Consider the following 16,926-nt stretch of genomic DNA (forward strand, 5'->3'; position numbering starts at 1 on the left):
TTTGGAAGAAGGCCTCGGCCCATTCTCAGGTAAGTTGGGACTTGAGTCCCCTAGGTCTTTAACAATCTTCTCCAATTCCTCTCCAAATAACACAAGGCGCCGAAAGGGTAACCTCACCAGCCTTTGCTTAGAGGCCATGTCAGCCGCCCAATGCCGCAGCCAAAGAAGATGGCGGGCAGAAACCGCCACACACATCTGCTTAGCCAAAGCTCTGACCAGATCATAAAGGGCATCAGCCAAAAAAGACAGAGCAGCCTCCATACGCGGGCCAACCTCTGAGAGGGAACCCGCACCATCCTCGGGCTAATCAACCGCCTGCTGTAACCAGGAAAGACAGGCCCGGGCTGCATAGGAACTGCAAATAGTCGCCCTTAAGAAAAGGCCCGAGATTTCAAAGGACCGCTTCAGCGCTGATTCTAGCCGCCGGTCCTGCACATCTTTCAAAGCGACCCCTCCCTCCACCGGGAGAGTGGTCTTTTTTTTGAGAGCGTCACAGCCGTGACCAACGCATCCACTTTAAGTATCCCAAAAATGGCCAAGTGATCTTCACTCAGAGGGTAAAGCTGACCCATAGCCCTGGCTACCTTCAAAGGCCCATCAGGGTCAGACCATTGAGCTGAAATAAGCTCTTGGATGCAGTCATGCACAGGAAAAGCCTGAAAAGGCTTACTAGCAAATCCCAGGATTAACAGAGGAGGCATCACCCTCGGACGGATCTTCAATAGAAAGGGCCTGCAAGAAATGAGAGCTGGCAGCTCATCGCAGTGAAAAATCCACACCGCTTTAGGATCATCCAAGTCCTGTGGCAAACAGGCACCCTCATCTGGATCATACGTCCATGAGGGCCTGCCAGACCCCTCAGACTCCCCACAGCCTGACAACAGGGGGGAAAGATAGAGGTGCCACCCTCAGACGGGGGAATATACCCGCCTTCGTTTAGCGTCAGTCCAACGCTTGGGGAAGAAGTAAACTCAGCAAGCCAACACAGGGGCTATCAAAACCTGGAGGGAATCCAGTCCGCATCGTAGTGTCAGACGCCTCCGGCAGAGCTCTTTTTAACATAAAGGCTTTATGCATCAGCAGCACAAATTCAGGGGAGAAAACCTCACCCTGGCCCTCTGCCCCCGAAGTAGGAGAAGCGGGGGAAGGAGCTCCTCTATCAGCCTCGGAACGAGGAATCCCCCTGCACTCAGACTCCTCCGCAACAGCGAGGGTCGAGCCACGCGGCGCTTCCAAAATGGCGCCAGCTGCCAGATCCATCGAGCGGGAAGAATCACCGCTCACCATGCCCAAACTAGCACGAGCATCTAAGGAGCACGTACTGTAAAGCCCAGCTGCTGACCTGAGTTTACCACAGCAGAAGCAGCGCTTAACTGCTTCAGCAGCCATCGCCCGACTAGACGGAAAGCGAATGATACATACTTCTCCGAGGACAGCAGGCTGATTGTTCTCACAACTGGGTTGACGTCCACGGCAGCCCGTCAACCCAGACGAAAAATTTCGCGGGAGGTCCCACACGCAGGGCACGCCCACCGCGCATGCGCGGCTGTCTTCCTGCCCGTGCGTGACCGTTCCCGCTCAGTTTAATGACAAGCAAAGAAATGAGGAAAAAACGCAACTCCAAAGGGGAGGAGGGAGGGAAGGTGAGAACCATCAGCCTGCTGTCCTCGGAGAACACCTGCTACAGGTATGTATCATTCACTTTCTCTGAGGACAAGCAGGCTGCTTGTTCTCACGACTGGGTATCTCTAGCTCTCAGGCTCACTCAAAACAAAACAACAAGGTCAATTGAACCTCGCAACGGCGAGGGCAAAACAGAAATTGACCTACGAAGAACAACTAACAGAGTGCAGCCTGAACAGAATAAAACAGGGTCCTGGAGGGTGAAGTTGGATTCAAACCCCAAACAGATTCTGCAGCACCAACTGCCCAAACCGACTGTCGCGTCGGGTATCCTGCTGGAGGCAGTAAAGTGATGTGACTGTGTGGACAGATGACAACGTCGCAGCCTTGCAAATCTCTTCAATAGTGGCTGACTTCAAGTGGGCCACTGACGCAGCCATGGCTCTAACATTGTGAGCTGTGACATGACCCTCAAGAGTCAGCCCAGCCTGGGCGTAAGTGAAGGAAATGCAATCTGCTAGCCAACTGGAGATGATGTGTTTCCAGACAGCGACCCCCTTCCTGTTGGGGTCGAAAGAAACAAACAATTGGGCGGACTGTCTGTGGGGCTGTGTCCGCTCCAGGTAGAAGGCCAATGCTCTTTTGCAGTCCAATGTGTGCAACTGACGTTCAGCAGGGCGGTATGCGGTCTGGGAAAGAATGTTGGCAAGACGATTGACTGGATAAGATGGAATTTAGACACCACCTTCGGCAGGAACTTAGGGTGAGTGCGGAGCACTACTCTGTTATGATGAAATTTTGTATAAGGAGCATGAGATACCAGGGCCTGAAGCTCACTGACTCTACGAGCTGAAGTAACTGCCACCAAGAAAATGACCTTCCAGGTCAAGTACTTCAGATGGCATGAATTCAGTGGCTCAAAAGGAGATTTCATCAGCTGGGTGAGGACGACGTTGAGATCTCATGACACTGTAGGAGGCTTGACAGGGGGCTTTAACAAAAGCAAGCCTCTCATGAATCGAACGACTAAAGGCTCTCCTGAGATGACTGTACCGTCTACACGATGATGGTAAGCGCTAATTGCACTAAGGTGATTCCTTACTGAGTTGGTCTTAAGACCAGACTCTGATAAGTGTAGAAGGTATTCAAGCAGGGTCTGTGCAGGACAAGAACGGGGTTCTAGGGCCCTGCTCTCACACCAAACGGCAAACCTCCTCCACTTACAAAAGTAACTCTTTTTAGTGGAATCCTTCCTGGAGGCAAGCAAGACGCGGGAGACTCCCTCAGACAGACCCAACGAAGCAAAGTCTACGCCCTCAACATCCAGGCCGTGAGAGCCAGAGACTGAAGGTTGGGGTGCAGAAGCGCTCAGTCGTTCTGCAAAATGAGAGTCGGAAAACACTCCAATCTCCACGGTTCTTCGGAGGACAACTCCAGAAGAAGAGGGAACCAGATCTGACAGGGCCAAAAAGGTGCGATCAGAATCATGGTGCCGCGGTCTTGCTTGAGCTTCAGTAAGGTCTTCCCCACCAAAGGTATGGGAGGATAAGCGTACGGGAGGCCCGTCCCCCAATGGAGAAAGGCATCCGACGCCAGCCTGCCGTGTGCCTGAAGTCTGGAACAGAACTTAGGCAGCTTGTGATTGGTCTGGGAAGCGAAAAGGTCCACCGAGGGGGTGCCCCACACTCGGAAGATCTTGCGTACCACCCGGGAATGGAGCGACCATTCGTGCGGTTGCATGAGTCTGCTCAATCTGTCGGCCAGACTGTTGTTTACGCCTGCCAGGTATGTGGCTTGGAGAAGCATGCCGTACTGGCTTGCCCAACGCCACATCCTGACGGCTTCCGGTGCCCCCCTGCTTGTTGATATAATACATTGCAACCTGATTGTCCGAATTTGGATAATTTGGGAGGACAGCCGATCCCTGAAGGCCTTCAGAGCGTTCCAGACCGCTCGGAGCTCCAGGAAGTTGATCTGAAGACCTTGTTCCTGGGTGTGGAACCCATTGAGACGAGCTCCCCACCCCAGGCGAGATGCATCCGTTGTCAGCACTTTTTGCGGCTGAGGAATTTGGAAAGGGCGTCCCAGGGTCAAATTGGTCCGAATTGTCCACCAGTGCAGCGAATTGCGACAACTGATGGACAGGCGGATGACATCTTCTAGATTCCCGGTGGCCTGGCACCACTGGGAAGCTAAAGTCCATTGAGCTGATCTCATGTGAAGACGAGCCATGGGAGTCACATGGACTGTAGAGGCCATATGGCCCAGGAGTCTCAACATCTGCCAAGCTGTGATCTGCTGGGACACACTGGGCTGGGAAACGAGGGACAGAAGATTCTGAGCTCTCGCCTCGGGAAGAAAGGCCTGAGCCGTCTGTGAATTCAGCAGAGCTCCTATGAATTCCAGAGCTTGGACTGGCTGGAGATGGGACTTCGGGTAATTTATCACAAACCCCAGCAGCTCCAGTAGTTGAATAGTGCACTGCATGGACAGAAGAGCTCCCGCCTCTGAGGTGCTCTTCACCAGCCAATCGTCGAGATATGGGAACACGTGCACCCCCAGCTTGCGCAGGTACGCTGCAACCGCCACGAGACACTTCGTGAACACCCGTGGTGCAGAGGCGAGCCCAAAGGGCAGCACACAATACTGAAAGTGACGTGTCCCCAGATGGAATCGAAGATACTGTCTGTGAGCTGGCATTATCGGGATGCGTGTATAAGCATCCTTTAAATCCAGGGAACATAGCCAATTATCTTTCTGAATCATGGGAAGAAGGGTGCCCAAGGAAAACATCCTGAACTTTTCTCGCACCAGATACTTGTTCAAGCCTCTCAGGTGTAGCATGGGGCGCATCCCCCTTGTTTTCTTTTCCACAAGGAAGTACCTGGAATAGAACCCCTGCCCTTCCTGCCCGGGTGGCACGGGCTCGACCGCATTGGCGCTGAGAAGGGCGGAGAGTTCCTCTGCAAGTACCTGCTTGTGAAGGGAGCTGAAGGATTGAGCTCCCGGTGGACAATTTGGTGGGGTGGAGACCAAATTAAGGGTGCATCCACACCGCACTATTTGGAGAACCCACTGATCGGAAGTTATGAGAGGCCACCTTTGGTGAAAAACTTTCAACCTCCCCCCGACCGGCAGGCCGTCCGGCACGGCTACTTTGATGGCGGCTATGTTCCCATGGATCCAGTCAAAAGCCCGTCCCCTGCTTTTGCTGTGGAGGCGCGGGGGGCTGCTTAGGCACACGCTTTTGACGGGAACGAGCGCGCTGGGACTGTCCCTGTGCCTGAGGAGGCCTTCTGGCCGGTTGGGTGTACCTACGCTTGCTGTAGGCGTAGGGTGCAGCCTACCGGACCCGGGAAACACGTCCACCTGCGGAGGTGGATGCTGAAGGCGCCCAGTGAGAGCTTGTCGAGAGCGGTTTCCCGCTGGTGTAGTTGGTCCAACAACTGCTTGACCTTCTCGCCTAAAATGTTATCCTCCCGGCAAGGGACATCCGCCAGCCGCTGCTGGGTGCGGTTGTCCAGGTCAGAGGCACACAGCCATGAGAGTCTGCGCATCACTATATCTTGGGCCGCAGCTCTGGATGCCACATCAAAGGTGTCATAGATACCCCTGGACAGGAATTTTCTGCACACCTTCAGCTGCCTGATCACCTCCTGAAATGGCCTGGACTGCTCTGGGGGGAGTTTGTCAACCAGGTCCGCCAGTTGCCGCACATTGTTCTGCATGTGGATGCTCGTGTAGAGCTGATATGATTGTATTCTGGTCACGGAAGAATGGTAGGCCTTCCTCCCAAACGAGTCCAGAGTACGAGACTCTCGGCCAGGGGGCGCCAAGGCGGTATCCCTCGAACTCCGTGCTCTTTTAAGAGCAGAGTCCACGACCGCTGAGTCATAAGACAGTTGAGGCCACATTAACTCCGGGTCTGAGTGGATTCTATATTAGGACTCCGCTTTCTCAGGAATGGTGGGATTAGATAATGGCTTCAACCAGTTCCGAAGCAGTGTCTCTTTGAGGACATTGTGCAACGGTACCATGGAAGACTCTCTAGGTGGTGATGGATAGTCGAGGACTTCGAGCATCTCCGCCCTCGGCTCATACACAGTTACCACTGGGAAGGGAATGCTGATAGACATGTCCCGAACAAAAGAGGCGAAGGAGAGGCTCTCAGGGGGCGAGAGCTTCCTCTCCGGTGAAGGTGTGGGGTCGGAGGGAAGACCCACAGACTCCTCGGAAGAGAAATATCTGGTGTCCTCCTCCTCCCCCCCACTGTCGGACAAGAGCTCTCTCAGCTCAGAACGCAACCAGGCCCGTCTCGATTGCGAGGAACCACGTCCTCGACGAGGGTGTTGAGAGGTGGACTCCCGCGCCGGCAGGGACGAAGCTCCCTCCATCGACGTCGATTCCACCTGAGTGGCGATTGACACCGGTGCCACAAGCGGCGCCGGCATCGAAGACCGCATTGCAGGACCTGAGCCCACTGGCGCCTCCATCAACGGCACTGAGGGCGCAAGCACCCCTGGTGCCGGCAAGGCCTGGCGCATCAGCCCTTCCAAGATCCCCGGAAGGATGGCTCGGAGGCACTCGTCTAGGCCCGCTGTCAGGAGAGGCAGGGGGGCCAGTGCGGGCATCGGTACTGGAAGCTGTCCGGGTCCAGGAGACGGTACCAGGGTACCCGACGACCTGCGCATCGATATCTCTTCGATAGAGGGGGAGAGCTCCTCCCGGCGCTGTAGCTTCTTGGGGGGTCGAGCCTTCTCTCGACGTCCCAGAGCTGCCAGTCCCATGTGCCGTGGGCGACCGATGACAGTACTTCTTCGCAGCTTTCTTCCGATGTCTGTCATCGGCGCTCCGCGGCATAGGCGAGCAGTAGGTGGAGTCTCTACGGCCTCTGGGGATCGGATCCGACAGGGTTCGGTCCCGATGGCCCTGAGCAGGTCGCTGGCAGGTCGTCGGGCCAAGGGAACCTGTGCTCCTGGGGTCGGTGCCATAGTCGGCGCCGAAGACGTCGACATCGGTACCGAAGACCCGGCCGTCAACACCGATGCCATCGAGGTCGACGTCGAAGGGCCGGCGCAAGTTCCAAAAAGACGGTCCCGAAGAACTTGCCTTGCCACCTGCGTCCGCTTCCGCAAGCCGAGACACAAGGTGCACGCTTTGGACTTATGCTCCAGGCCGAGACACTGGAGCCACCAAGCGAGAGGATCGGTCTGCGAGATCTGCCGGCCGCACCGACCACACTTTCTGAATCCGCTCGAGACCTTCGAGGACATCGACGGAAAAATCGCATCGGCGAGATCAAAATAGTCTATGGTGGCGGTGAAAGGCACACCACAAAAAGGAAGTAACGGCCGTGTGGCCACAAGCCCGCAACGAGGCGACCCCACGAAGAAACTCGACGAGGGGGAAGAAAAGGAAAAACTTTTTTTTTTTTAAATAAAGGGGCGCGTGAACGTGCGGAAAACAAGAAAGAAATAAAGTAAAAGCGTGGACTAGGCCGCAAATTGGTTTTCCGGGGCTGACACGGAGAGGGACGAAGACGCGTCTCTCTCCAGCGCGAAAAGCGAATAACTGAGCGGGAACGGTCGTGCACGGGTGGGAAGACGGCCGCGCATGCGGTGGGCATGCCCTGCGTGCGGGACCTCCCACGAGATTTTTCGTCAGGTTTGAGGGGCTGCCGTGGACGTCAACCCAGTCGTGAGAACAAGCAGCCTGCTTGTCCTCGGAGAAATATAGAAATAAAATGGCGACCTCGCACCAAAACAGAACACTGTCCGCAGGAACCTCCCTGGAGGAGCTGGGCACCACTCTCACCTCAGAAGACTGAGTCAACGAGCTCCGGTCAAGCTGCACAGAACCAGAATCTCTGGAGAAAGGCTCAGAAACAGCAACGCTGTATAAGCGCGCCTTTTTTTTTTTTTTTTTACACTGTGAGGAAAGTTGAAGGCAGGCAGCAAACGAGGGACTCTGGGAGGAGGGGGATGGGGTAAGGCAGGGACAGGGAACAAAACCAAGTATGCCTTCAAAGTGGGCACCACCAGCCACAACACCCCCGCTCTACTGGCAAAGCACAGGAGCCACCCCAGGCAGAGATCCAGGAGCTGATCAAGCGACGTCCACACCTGCTGGGAGATGAGAAAATTAGGTTCTTACCTTGGTAATTTTCTTTCCTTTAGTCATACCAGATGAATCCATTATGAATGGGTTGTGTCCATCAACCAGCAGGGGAAAATAGAGAACAATGAAAAACCATAGTGCCTCATGGCCAGCTAGCTCCATCTGCCTCTTCAGTATGTGAAGCTTCCAAAGCAGTGTTACACCACAAAGTAGCATAACATTAACTTTCCTCACAGCGGATGAACGCCCCAGAACAGGAGCAACAACACAAAGGAGGGACAAACTCAACCTCCTATAACAGAACAGAAATCCTGAAGACTGTTTTCCAACTTCTCCCAATGAGGGAACGTATCTACAGGAAAAACTGAACATAAAACAACATCAATCACACAATGAATCACTGAGGGAGGGCTCATGGATTCATCTGCTATGACTAAAGAAAAGAAAATTACCAAGGTAAGAACCTAATTTTCCCTTCCTTGTCATCAAGCAGATGAATCCATGAGGAATGGGATGTATCAAAGCAATCCCTAGATAGGGCGGGAACAAGCCACACCACGCACAAGCACTTGTGCTCCAAAATGGGCGTCTCTCCTGGCAGCCACATCCAGCCTGTAATGTCGGGCAAAAGAGAGCTTAGAAGCCCATGTCGCTGCACTGCATATCTCTTGAAAAGAGAGTGCTCCAGTTTCAGCCCAAGAAGAGGAAATCGCTCTTGTGGAATGTGCCTTGAAGGCTTCAGGCAGAGACCGGCCAGACAGAAGATAGGCTGAAAAAATAGCTTCCTTGAGCCAACGGGCTATAGTGGCTTTAGACGCTGGAGACCCTCTGCGCGGACCTGATAACAGGACAAAAAGATGATCAGAGGTCCTAAAAGCATTTGACATGCTCAGATACTGCAACAGAGCCCTTCGCACATCTAGGAGGTGCAACTGCCCAAAGGCTTCCGGAAACTTCTCTCTGGAAAAGGAAGGCAGGAAAATAGGCTGGTTTAGGTGAAACGCTGAAACCACCTTAGCTAGAAAGGAAGGCACCGTATGTACCATAACTCCGGAATCTGAGAATTGCAGAAAAAGGTCTCAACAGGACAACACCTGGAGCTCAGACACCCATCTCGCCGAAGTAATGGCCACCAAAAAGACCGTCTTTAGGGTCACATCCTTCTCTGAAGCTTGCCTTAGCAGCCTGAAGGACGAACACTGAAGGGCCTTTAAAATTAACCCCAGGTTCCAAGCCGGACACAGAGCCCGCACTGGAAGACGGAGCACCCCTCTAAGAAACCGTGCCACATCCGGATAAGCAGCCAAGAAGAGGCCAGCGACCTTCCCTCGAAAACATGCTAAAGTTGCCACTTGAACACGCAGGGAATTAAAGGCCTAGCCTTTTGTAAACCATCCTGCAAAAAGTCAAGTATCGGCAAGACAGAAGCCCGCATGGGTGTAATCGCTTTAGCAGCACACCAAGCCTCAAACTGGCGCCAAATCAGAGCATAGGCAATGGAAGTGGAACACTTGCGGGCCTGAAGGAAAGTGGAGATGACCTTGTTGGAATAGCCCTTTTCTCTCAATTGCGCCCTCTCAATAGCCATGCCGTAAGACCAAAGCAGCAGGCGTCCTCCATGGTCACCGGTCCCTGTGACAACAGATTCGGTACCAGAGGCAAAGGAAGGGGAGCCTCTACCAGCATCCACGGAGGTCCGCAGAGCACAGCCTCCTGGGCCAATCCAGGGCAATGACAACCACCTCTCCTTGATGTAACAGAATCCGCAGGAGTACTCGCCCTATCAAGGGCCAAGGAGGGAACACATACAGGAGGCCCTGAGGCCAGGGTTGAGCCAAGGCAGCCAACCCCGCCAAGCGAGGATCTCTCCGTGTGCTGTAAAAGCACGGGACTTTGGCATTTGCGCTTGAGGCCATAAGATCCGCTACGGGCTTCCCCCACTTGGCACAGATCTGAACACTTCGTCTGCCAGTTCCCACTCCGCTGGGTCGATGTGATGCCTGCTTAGATAATCGGCTTGCACGCTGCTCTGACCTGCAATGTGAGCTGCTGATAGAAACTGCAGATGTAGCTTGGCCCAGTGGCAAATCTGCACGGCCTGCGCAGCCAGTGCACTGCACTGAGTGCCGCCTTGTTGATTTATATAGGCCACTGCTGTCGTGTTGTCCGACAGAACTCTTACAGCCAATCCTTCCAGGGTCGAGTGAAAAGCCAGAAGAGCCTGGAAAATCGCTTTCAACTCCAAGCGATTGATGGACCACTCCGACTCCTCGGGTGTCCAGAGACCCTGGGCATGCCTTCCCCGGCATTGTGCACCCCAGCCCTTCAGGCTGGCATCTGTTACCACCAGGCACCAATCGGGGAGCGCTAGTGGCATTCCTCGCCGCAGCATGCTGTCAGAGAGCCACCACGCCATACTGAGCCGGGCCGCAGGGAGCCACATGAGTCTGCACTGATAATCCTGAGAAATTGGAGACCATCGTTGAAGCAAGGAACACTGCAGAGGTCTCAGGTGCGCTCTCGCCCAAGGCACCACTTCCAAGGTGGCCATCATCAACCCTAACAGCTGGACAATGTCCCAAGCGCGGGGGCGAGGCATTCTCAGGAGCAGACGGACCTGGTTCTGAAGCTTGCACCGCCTTTGCTCATGAAGAAAAACAAACCCCGAAGCTGTGTTGAACCGGACCCCCAAATATTCTAGAATTGAGAAGGGGTCAGGTGACTTTTAGCTTTATTGACGACCCAGCCCAGAGACTGAAGTACTGAGACCACTCTGGCTGTTACCTGATGATTCTCCTCTGTCGAGTCCGCTCTGATGAGCCAGTCATCTAGCTACAGGTGAACCCGGATACCCTCTCACCTGAGAAAAGCAGCTACTACCACCATTACCTTGGAAAAGGTTCAGGGAGCTGTGGCGAGGCCAAAAGGCAAGGCCCGAAACTGGAAATGCTTTCCCATCACCGCAAACCGAAGAAACCTTTGGTGCGGGGGCCAAATAGGAATGTGCAAGTAAGCTTCTTTCAGGTCCAGAGACATGAGAAACTCTCCTGGCTGTACCACCGCAATGACGGAGTGCAGGGTTTCCATGTGAAAATGCCACACTCTTAGAGACTTGTTGACTTCTTTTAAGTCGAGGATGGGCCGAAAAGACCCACCTTTCGCGGCACCACAAAGTAAATGGATTAACGGCCAGAGCCGTGTTCGACGGGAGGCACCGGGAACACTGCCCCTATGTGAATCAAAACTTGCAAGGACTCCTCTACCACCGCCCGTTTGATGGCCGAACCACATCGGGACTCCACAAACACGTCTCTCATTGGGGCATTGAATTCTATCCTGTAGCCATCTCTGATCAGGTCCAAAACCCACTAATCTGAGGAAATCCTGACCCACCCCTCGAGAAAGAGGGAAATCCGTCCTCCTATTGCAGGAATCGAGGAGAGGGTCGCCCTTGATCTCCAGGCCTTGAGCCGGTCGCTGCGGAATGCTTGTCCGAACGAAAGGAGTTCCTTTGATGAAAGCGGGCACCAGAAGTGAACCCAGCAGAACGCCCCGGGCGGTACCGCCTAGCTTCACGGAAGCGAGGTCTGTAAGAGGAGGGAACCGCCTGACCCTTGGAGAGAGGCCTCAGCCTACCCTCGGGTAAGCGCTGGGGTTTAGCATCCCCCAGGCCTTTTAACAATTTTCTCCAACTCTTCACCAAATAGGAGAAGGCCTTGGGAGAGGTTCCATGCGATTGGAGAACAGCGGAGGTGGTCCCTCTTCACAAAAGTGGTCATAGGGAAGAAGCTGGAAACTACAGGCTGGTAAGCCTCACTTCGGTTATTAGAAAAGTAATGGAAGCGATGCTGAAGGACAAGATAGTGAATTTCCTGGAAGCCAATAACTTGCAAGATCCGAAACAATATGGTTTTATCAAAGGGAAATCGTGTCAAACGAATCTCATTGAATTCTTTGACTGGGTGACCGGAGAATTGAATCAAGGACGTGCTATGGACGTAATCTACTTTGATTTCAGCAAAGCTTTTGACACGGTTCCCCACAGGAGGCTCTTGAATAAACTGGACAAGCTGAAGATAGGACCTGAAGTGGTTAACTAGATTAGGAACTGCTTGACGGACAGAAACCAGAGGGTGGTGGTTAATGGAATTCGCTCGGAGGGAAAGGTGAGTAGTGGAGTGCCTCAGGGATTGGTGCTGGGGCCGATTCTGTTCAATATATTTGTGAGTGACATTGCCGAAGGGTTAGAAGGTAAAGTTTGTGGACGATACTAAGATTTGCAACAGAGTGGACACCAGGGAGGGAGTGGAAAACATGAAAAAGGATCTGCAGAAGCTAGAAGAATGGTCTAAGGTTTGGCAATTAAAATTCAATGCGAAGAAATGCAAAGTGATGCACTTAGGGAGTAGAAATCCACGGGAGACGTATGTGTTAGGCGGGGAGAGTCTGATAGATACGGACGGGGAGAGGGATCTTGGGTGATAGTATCTGAGGATCTGAAGGCGACGAAACATTGTGACAAGGCGGTGGCCGTAGCGAGAAGGTTGCTAGGCTGTATATAGAGAGAGGTGTGACCAGCAGAAGAAAAGGTTTTAATGCCCCTATATAAGTCGTTGGTGAGGCCCCACCTGGAGTATTGTGTTCAGTTTTGGAGGCCATACCTTGCTGTAAAAAGAATTGAAGCGGTGTAAAGAAAAGCTACGAGAATGGTATGGGATTTGCGTAACAAGACGTATGAGAGACTTGCTGACCTGAACATGTATACCCTGGAGGAAAGGAGAAACAGGGGTGATATGAGACAGACGTTCAAATATTTGAAAGGTATTAATCCGCAAACGAACCTTTTCCGGAGATGGGAAGGTGGTAGAACTAGAGGACATGATACGAGATTGAAGGGGGGCAGACTCAAGAAAAATGTCAGGAAGTATTTTTTCACGGACAGAGTGGCAGATGCTTGGAATGCCCTCCCGCTGGAGGTGGTGAAGATGAAAACGGTAGCAGAATTCAAGCATGCGTGGGATAAACATAAAGGAATCCTGTTCAGAAGGAATGGATACTCAGAAGCTTAGCCGAGATTGGGAGGCGGGGCTGGTGTTTGTGAGGCGGGGCTAGTGCTGGGCAAGACTGTGCCCTGAAAATGGCAGATACAAATCAAGGTAAGGTATACACAAGTAGCAGCACATACGAGTTTATCTTGTTGGGCAGACTAGATGGACCGTGCAGGTCTTTTTCTGCCATCATCTACTATGTTACTATGAGGCATATTTTCAAAGCACTTAGCCTTCCAAAGTTCCATAGAAACCTATGGAACTTTGGAAGGCTAAGTGCTTTGAAAATATTTCTCAATGTTACTTGGAAGGGCAACTTCACCAACCTTTGCTTAGAGGCCATGTCAGCCGCCCAATGCCGCAGCCATAGAAGGCGGTGAGCCACCACCGCCACAGCTATCTGTTTAGCCGAAGCTCTGACCAGATCATAAAGGGCGTCAACCAAGAAAGAAAAGGCCGACTCCACCCGCGGTGCCACCTCAGTAAGGGGCTTCGCTCCATCCCCGGGCTGTTCCACTGTCTGCTGCAACCAAGCGAGGCAGGCTCGGGCAGCATAGCAGCTGCATGCAGACGCCCGTAAGGATAGGCCTGAAATTTCAAAGGCCCGTTTCAGAGCTGATTCCAGGCGTCGGTCCTGCATGTCCTTCAGGGCGACTACTCCTTCAATTGGGAGGGTAGTCCTCTTTGTCACAGCCGTGACTAGGGCATCCACTTTAGGCACTGTTAGGCGCGTCAAATGCTCCTCACTTAGAGGGTATAATTGCCCCATTGCCCTGGCGACTTTCAAAGGCCCCTCGGGGTCAGCCCATTGAGCCAAAATAAACTCTAGAATGGAATCATGCAAAGGAAAGGCTCGAGCAGGCTTCTTAGTACTTGCCATCCTCGGATTACCAGAGGAGGCTTCGCCACTCCCAGGATCTTCAACGGAGAGGACCTGCAAGGCATCAGAAATAAGCGCTGGCAGCTCGTCGCGGTGGAAAATCCTCACCGCGGAAGAATCATCTGGATTCAGTGGCAATCTGTATTGTAGTGGTCTTTAAAAAGACCTTTGTTCTGAAGCGTGAGCCGGATCACTCGCATGAGCGTCTGGGCTGTGCAGTCTAAGAAAAAAAAAAAAAAAAAAGACTACACAGCCCAGACGCTCATGCGAGTGATCCAGCTCACGCTTCAGAACAAAGGTCTTTTTTAAGACCACTACAATATAGACTATTTTACAACATTGCTAATTCTGGATCATCGTTATCGTTCTCAACTCCAGTATTTAGACTCCTGATGTAGGCCCTTTGGCCGAAACACAACATTGTGTCGAGTCAATATACTGATTAATAAAGTTTGGTTCATCTTCACTCTGGGACTCCTAGTTTTTTACCCACTGCTCTGTTGTATTGTGACTATCCGTGGGACTTCGTTGAGTTCCGTTTGTGGATTCTCTACTAGATGGAGCTAGCTGGCCATGAGGCACTATGGTTTTTCAGTGCTCTCTATCTCCCCCTGCTGGTTGATGGACACAACCCATTCGTAATGGATTCATCTGCTTGATGAGAAGGAAAAATGGGTGGGGGGGGGGGGGGGTTAATATGGATTTGCTGCTTCAGCTCTATAACTTTGTAAAGCAGTTATTTGTTCTACCACCTGTTTTACTCACGATGAGTTTTAAGAAATGTGGATCATGCTCTAGCTGCGAAAATATGATTGAAGGGACCAAGTTTGTTTAGAAACAAGGCCAAAGGGAGATTGTTTTGAATGGTTCCACTACATGCTCTTATTGCAAAATAATATATTTAATACACTTTCCTTGTGACCCGATATATATTGGTAAATCCTCCCGGTCATTCTGCACATGCACGAGCATAGATCCTGTGCATCACTGAGGAAGTTGGAAGCTCCAATGGTAAGGCACCGAGTGCAACCAGCAGCATGAATTTAAAGATTTACAGTGCACAATTATTCAACAACTTAGGACTTCTATCAGGAGTGGTAATATTAGAAAATGGCTACGGCAACGTGATTATTTACCAGCTGAACACGATTGAACCTAATGGTTTGAACTGTTCAACTAACAGTGGTCTTTTTTCAAATTAACAGGATATATCATTGGTGCTTTGCGAGTACATGTCAGTAGCCAGCTTGATCATCTTTATTCAGTTCTGTCCTCCTAATGTAGCTACTATGAGAAATAAGGCTCTTGTTGAGGAATTTGACTTGTGTGAACTGTGGATTACAAACGTCAGCCGATGACTTGAGATGCTGGAGTGTTTTAGAACGAGCAGTTTTTTGTTCTGTTGTTGTGCACACTTGTTTTTTGTTTTGCTAGTAAAACGGGCTACTCCTTGCAACTATGTGGGTGCTTTGAGCTTTTGTTTAGTTATCCACCTGGTTTTTTGGATGGGACTGTCTTCTCTTTCTTTGAAGAGATTTTTCCCTTTCTTTTTTCTAGGTGACTCTGGCCTATGATAATAATTAAGACTCCTAAGAAATTTAATTGCATGTGTATCAGTGATTTGGAGTTTGCGACCCTCTGAGGCCAGTTTTATAACTTTGTTAAGCTCTACTCAATAATAGTTTGGAATATACATAGTAACATAGTAGATGACGGCAGAAAAAGACCTGCATGGTCCACCCAGTCTGCCCAACAAGATAAAACTCACATGTGCCATTTTTTTTGTATCCCTTACCTTGATTTGTACCTGTCTTTTTTAAGGGCACAGACCGTATAAGTCTGCCCAGCACTATCCGCACCTCCCAACCACCAGCCGCGCCTCCCACCACCGGCTCTGGCACAGACCGTATAAGTCTGCCCAGTACTATCCCCACATCCCAACCACCAGCCCTGCCTCCCACCACCAGCTAAGCTGCTGGGGATCCCTTCCTTCTGAGGAGGATTCCTTTATGTTTATCCCACGCATGTTTGAATTCCGTTATACTGACTTTTTGGTTTATTGATGCTTTGATCCATGCAAACAGGGATAAAAAAAAAAAATTGGACAGATAACAGTCTTCTGAAGTTCTGTATCCATAGATAAAAAGCTGAACACAAAGTAAACATGGCATAGCACTAAGGTCATGACGACAAGATGGAAGAAATAGCTTGCATTAAATGAATTCATATGGCGAAAACAGCGGCTTACCCTAATTTTGTCCTTAAAAGGCAAAGAAACATGAAAGCTACACTGCAAATACTGAAAGCCTATTCATCAAACAATTATATTTCATCAAAACTTCAACACAAAATCAGTTAGAGGATGAGGATAATGACTAAAGTGCAATAAAACAAAAATGAACACTTATGGTACTACTCACCCTGCCAGCCATCAGAACAAATGCAGCCAATGGTATTGTTGCAGAAGCCTCGATCTGAATCTCCACAGTTCTCCACGCAATAAGGAATATCACATGATTCTCCTCTCCAGTATTCTGAGCATTCACAATAAACACCGCTGCTATTATTGTGAGTACATTCTCCCCGGCCAGAACAATTATTGGGACACGTGTTAATACTTCAAAGACAAAAGAAACACAAAATGCTGTATAAGAACAAACAGTAGGGATATGCATACAATATGGGAAATGTTAATGACATTTTCCATATTTTATTTTTTTCCCCCAAAACAAAGAAAAAAAATCTGTTTTTTTCATGTTATTGATAGTATGCATGCTTCTCAGTGTGTACTTTTTGTGAAGAGTGCACACTCTACAATATTGCTGCTTCCATATTTAAAAGAAAAAACTCTGAATTCCTGTAAACATGGGAAACATTTACAAAATAATTTTCAGGGTGCATACCTATAAAACACAGAGGCCTGTCATGGGACAGAATTCCATTTTTATTCTGCTCAAGAAACTTGATTATTCATACATGTGCCATTTTTCAAGGTTTAAAGTTGTAGGAATTTTGATTTTCAACCTATTGTTTACCATACATTGTATACAAATAAAGTATTGCATACCATGTAAAATGAGTTTATCTTGTTGGGTAGACTGGATGGACCATAGAGGTCTTTATGTGCCATCATTTACTATGTTACTATAAGCTAAGAAATGAAACCATTAGATCTGATCACATTTGTAGGGTCAGCATGCACCTTTAAGATCAAGGTCTGATGCTATCAATCTCATTACCAAAAAAGAAATATACCTT

At 50.6% G+C, this 16,926-nt stretch overlaps 1 protein-coding gene across 1 annotated transcript in view; it reads right to left on the bottom strand.

The window, feature by feature from the left end:
* The window catches only part of ATRN (attractin), a 626,429-nt gene that overhangs the window by 548,764 nt on the left and 60,739 nt on the right, over positions 1–16,926 (bottom strand). Inside the window, 1 exon segment of the mRNA XM_030190990.1 lies at positions 16,089–16,285. Within this exon segment, the coding sequence (XP_030046850.1) occupies positions 16,089–16,285 (197 nt within the window).

This window comes from Microcaecilia unicolor, chromosome 2 (assembly GCF_901765095.1).
Source record: "Microcaecilia unicolor chromosome 2, aMicUni1.1, whole genome shotgun sequence".
NCBI lineage: Eukaryota > Metazoa > Chordata > Amphibia > Gymnophiona > Siphonopidae > Microcaecilia > Microcaecilia unicolor.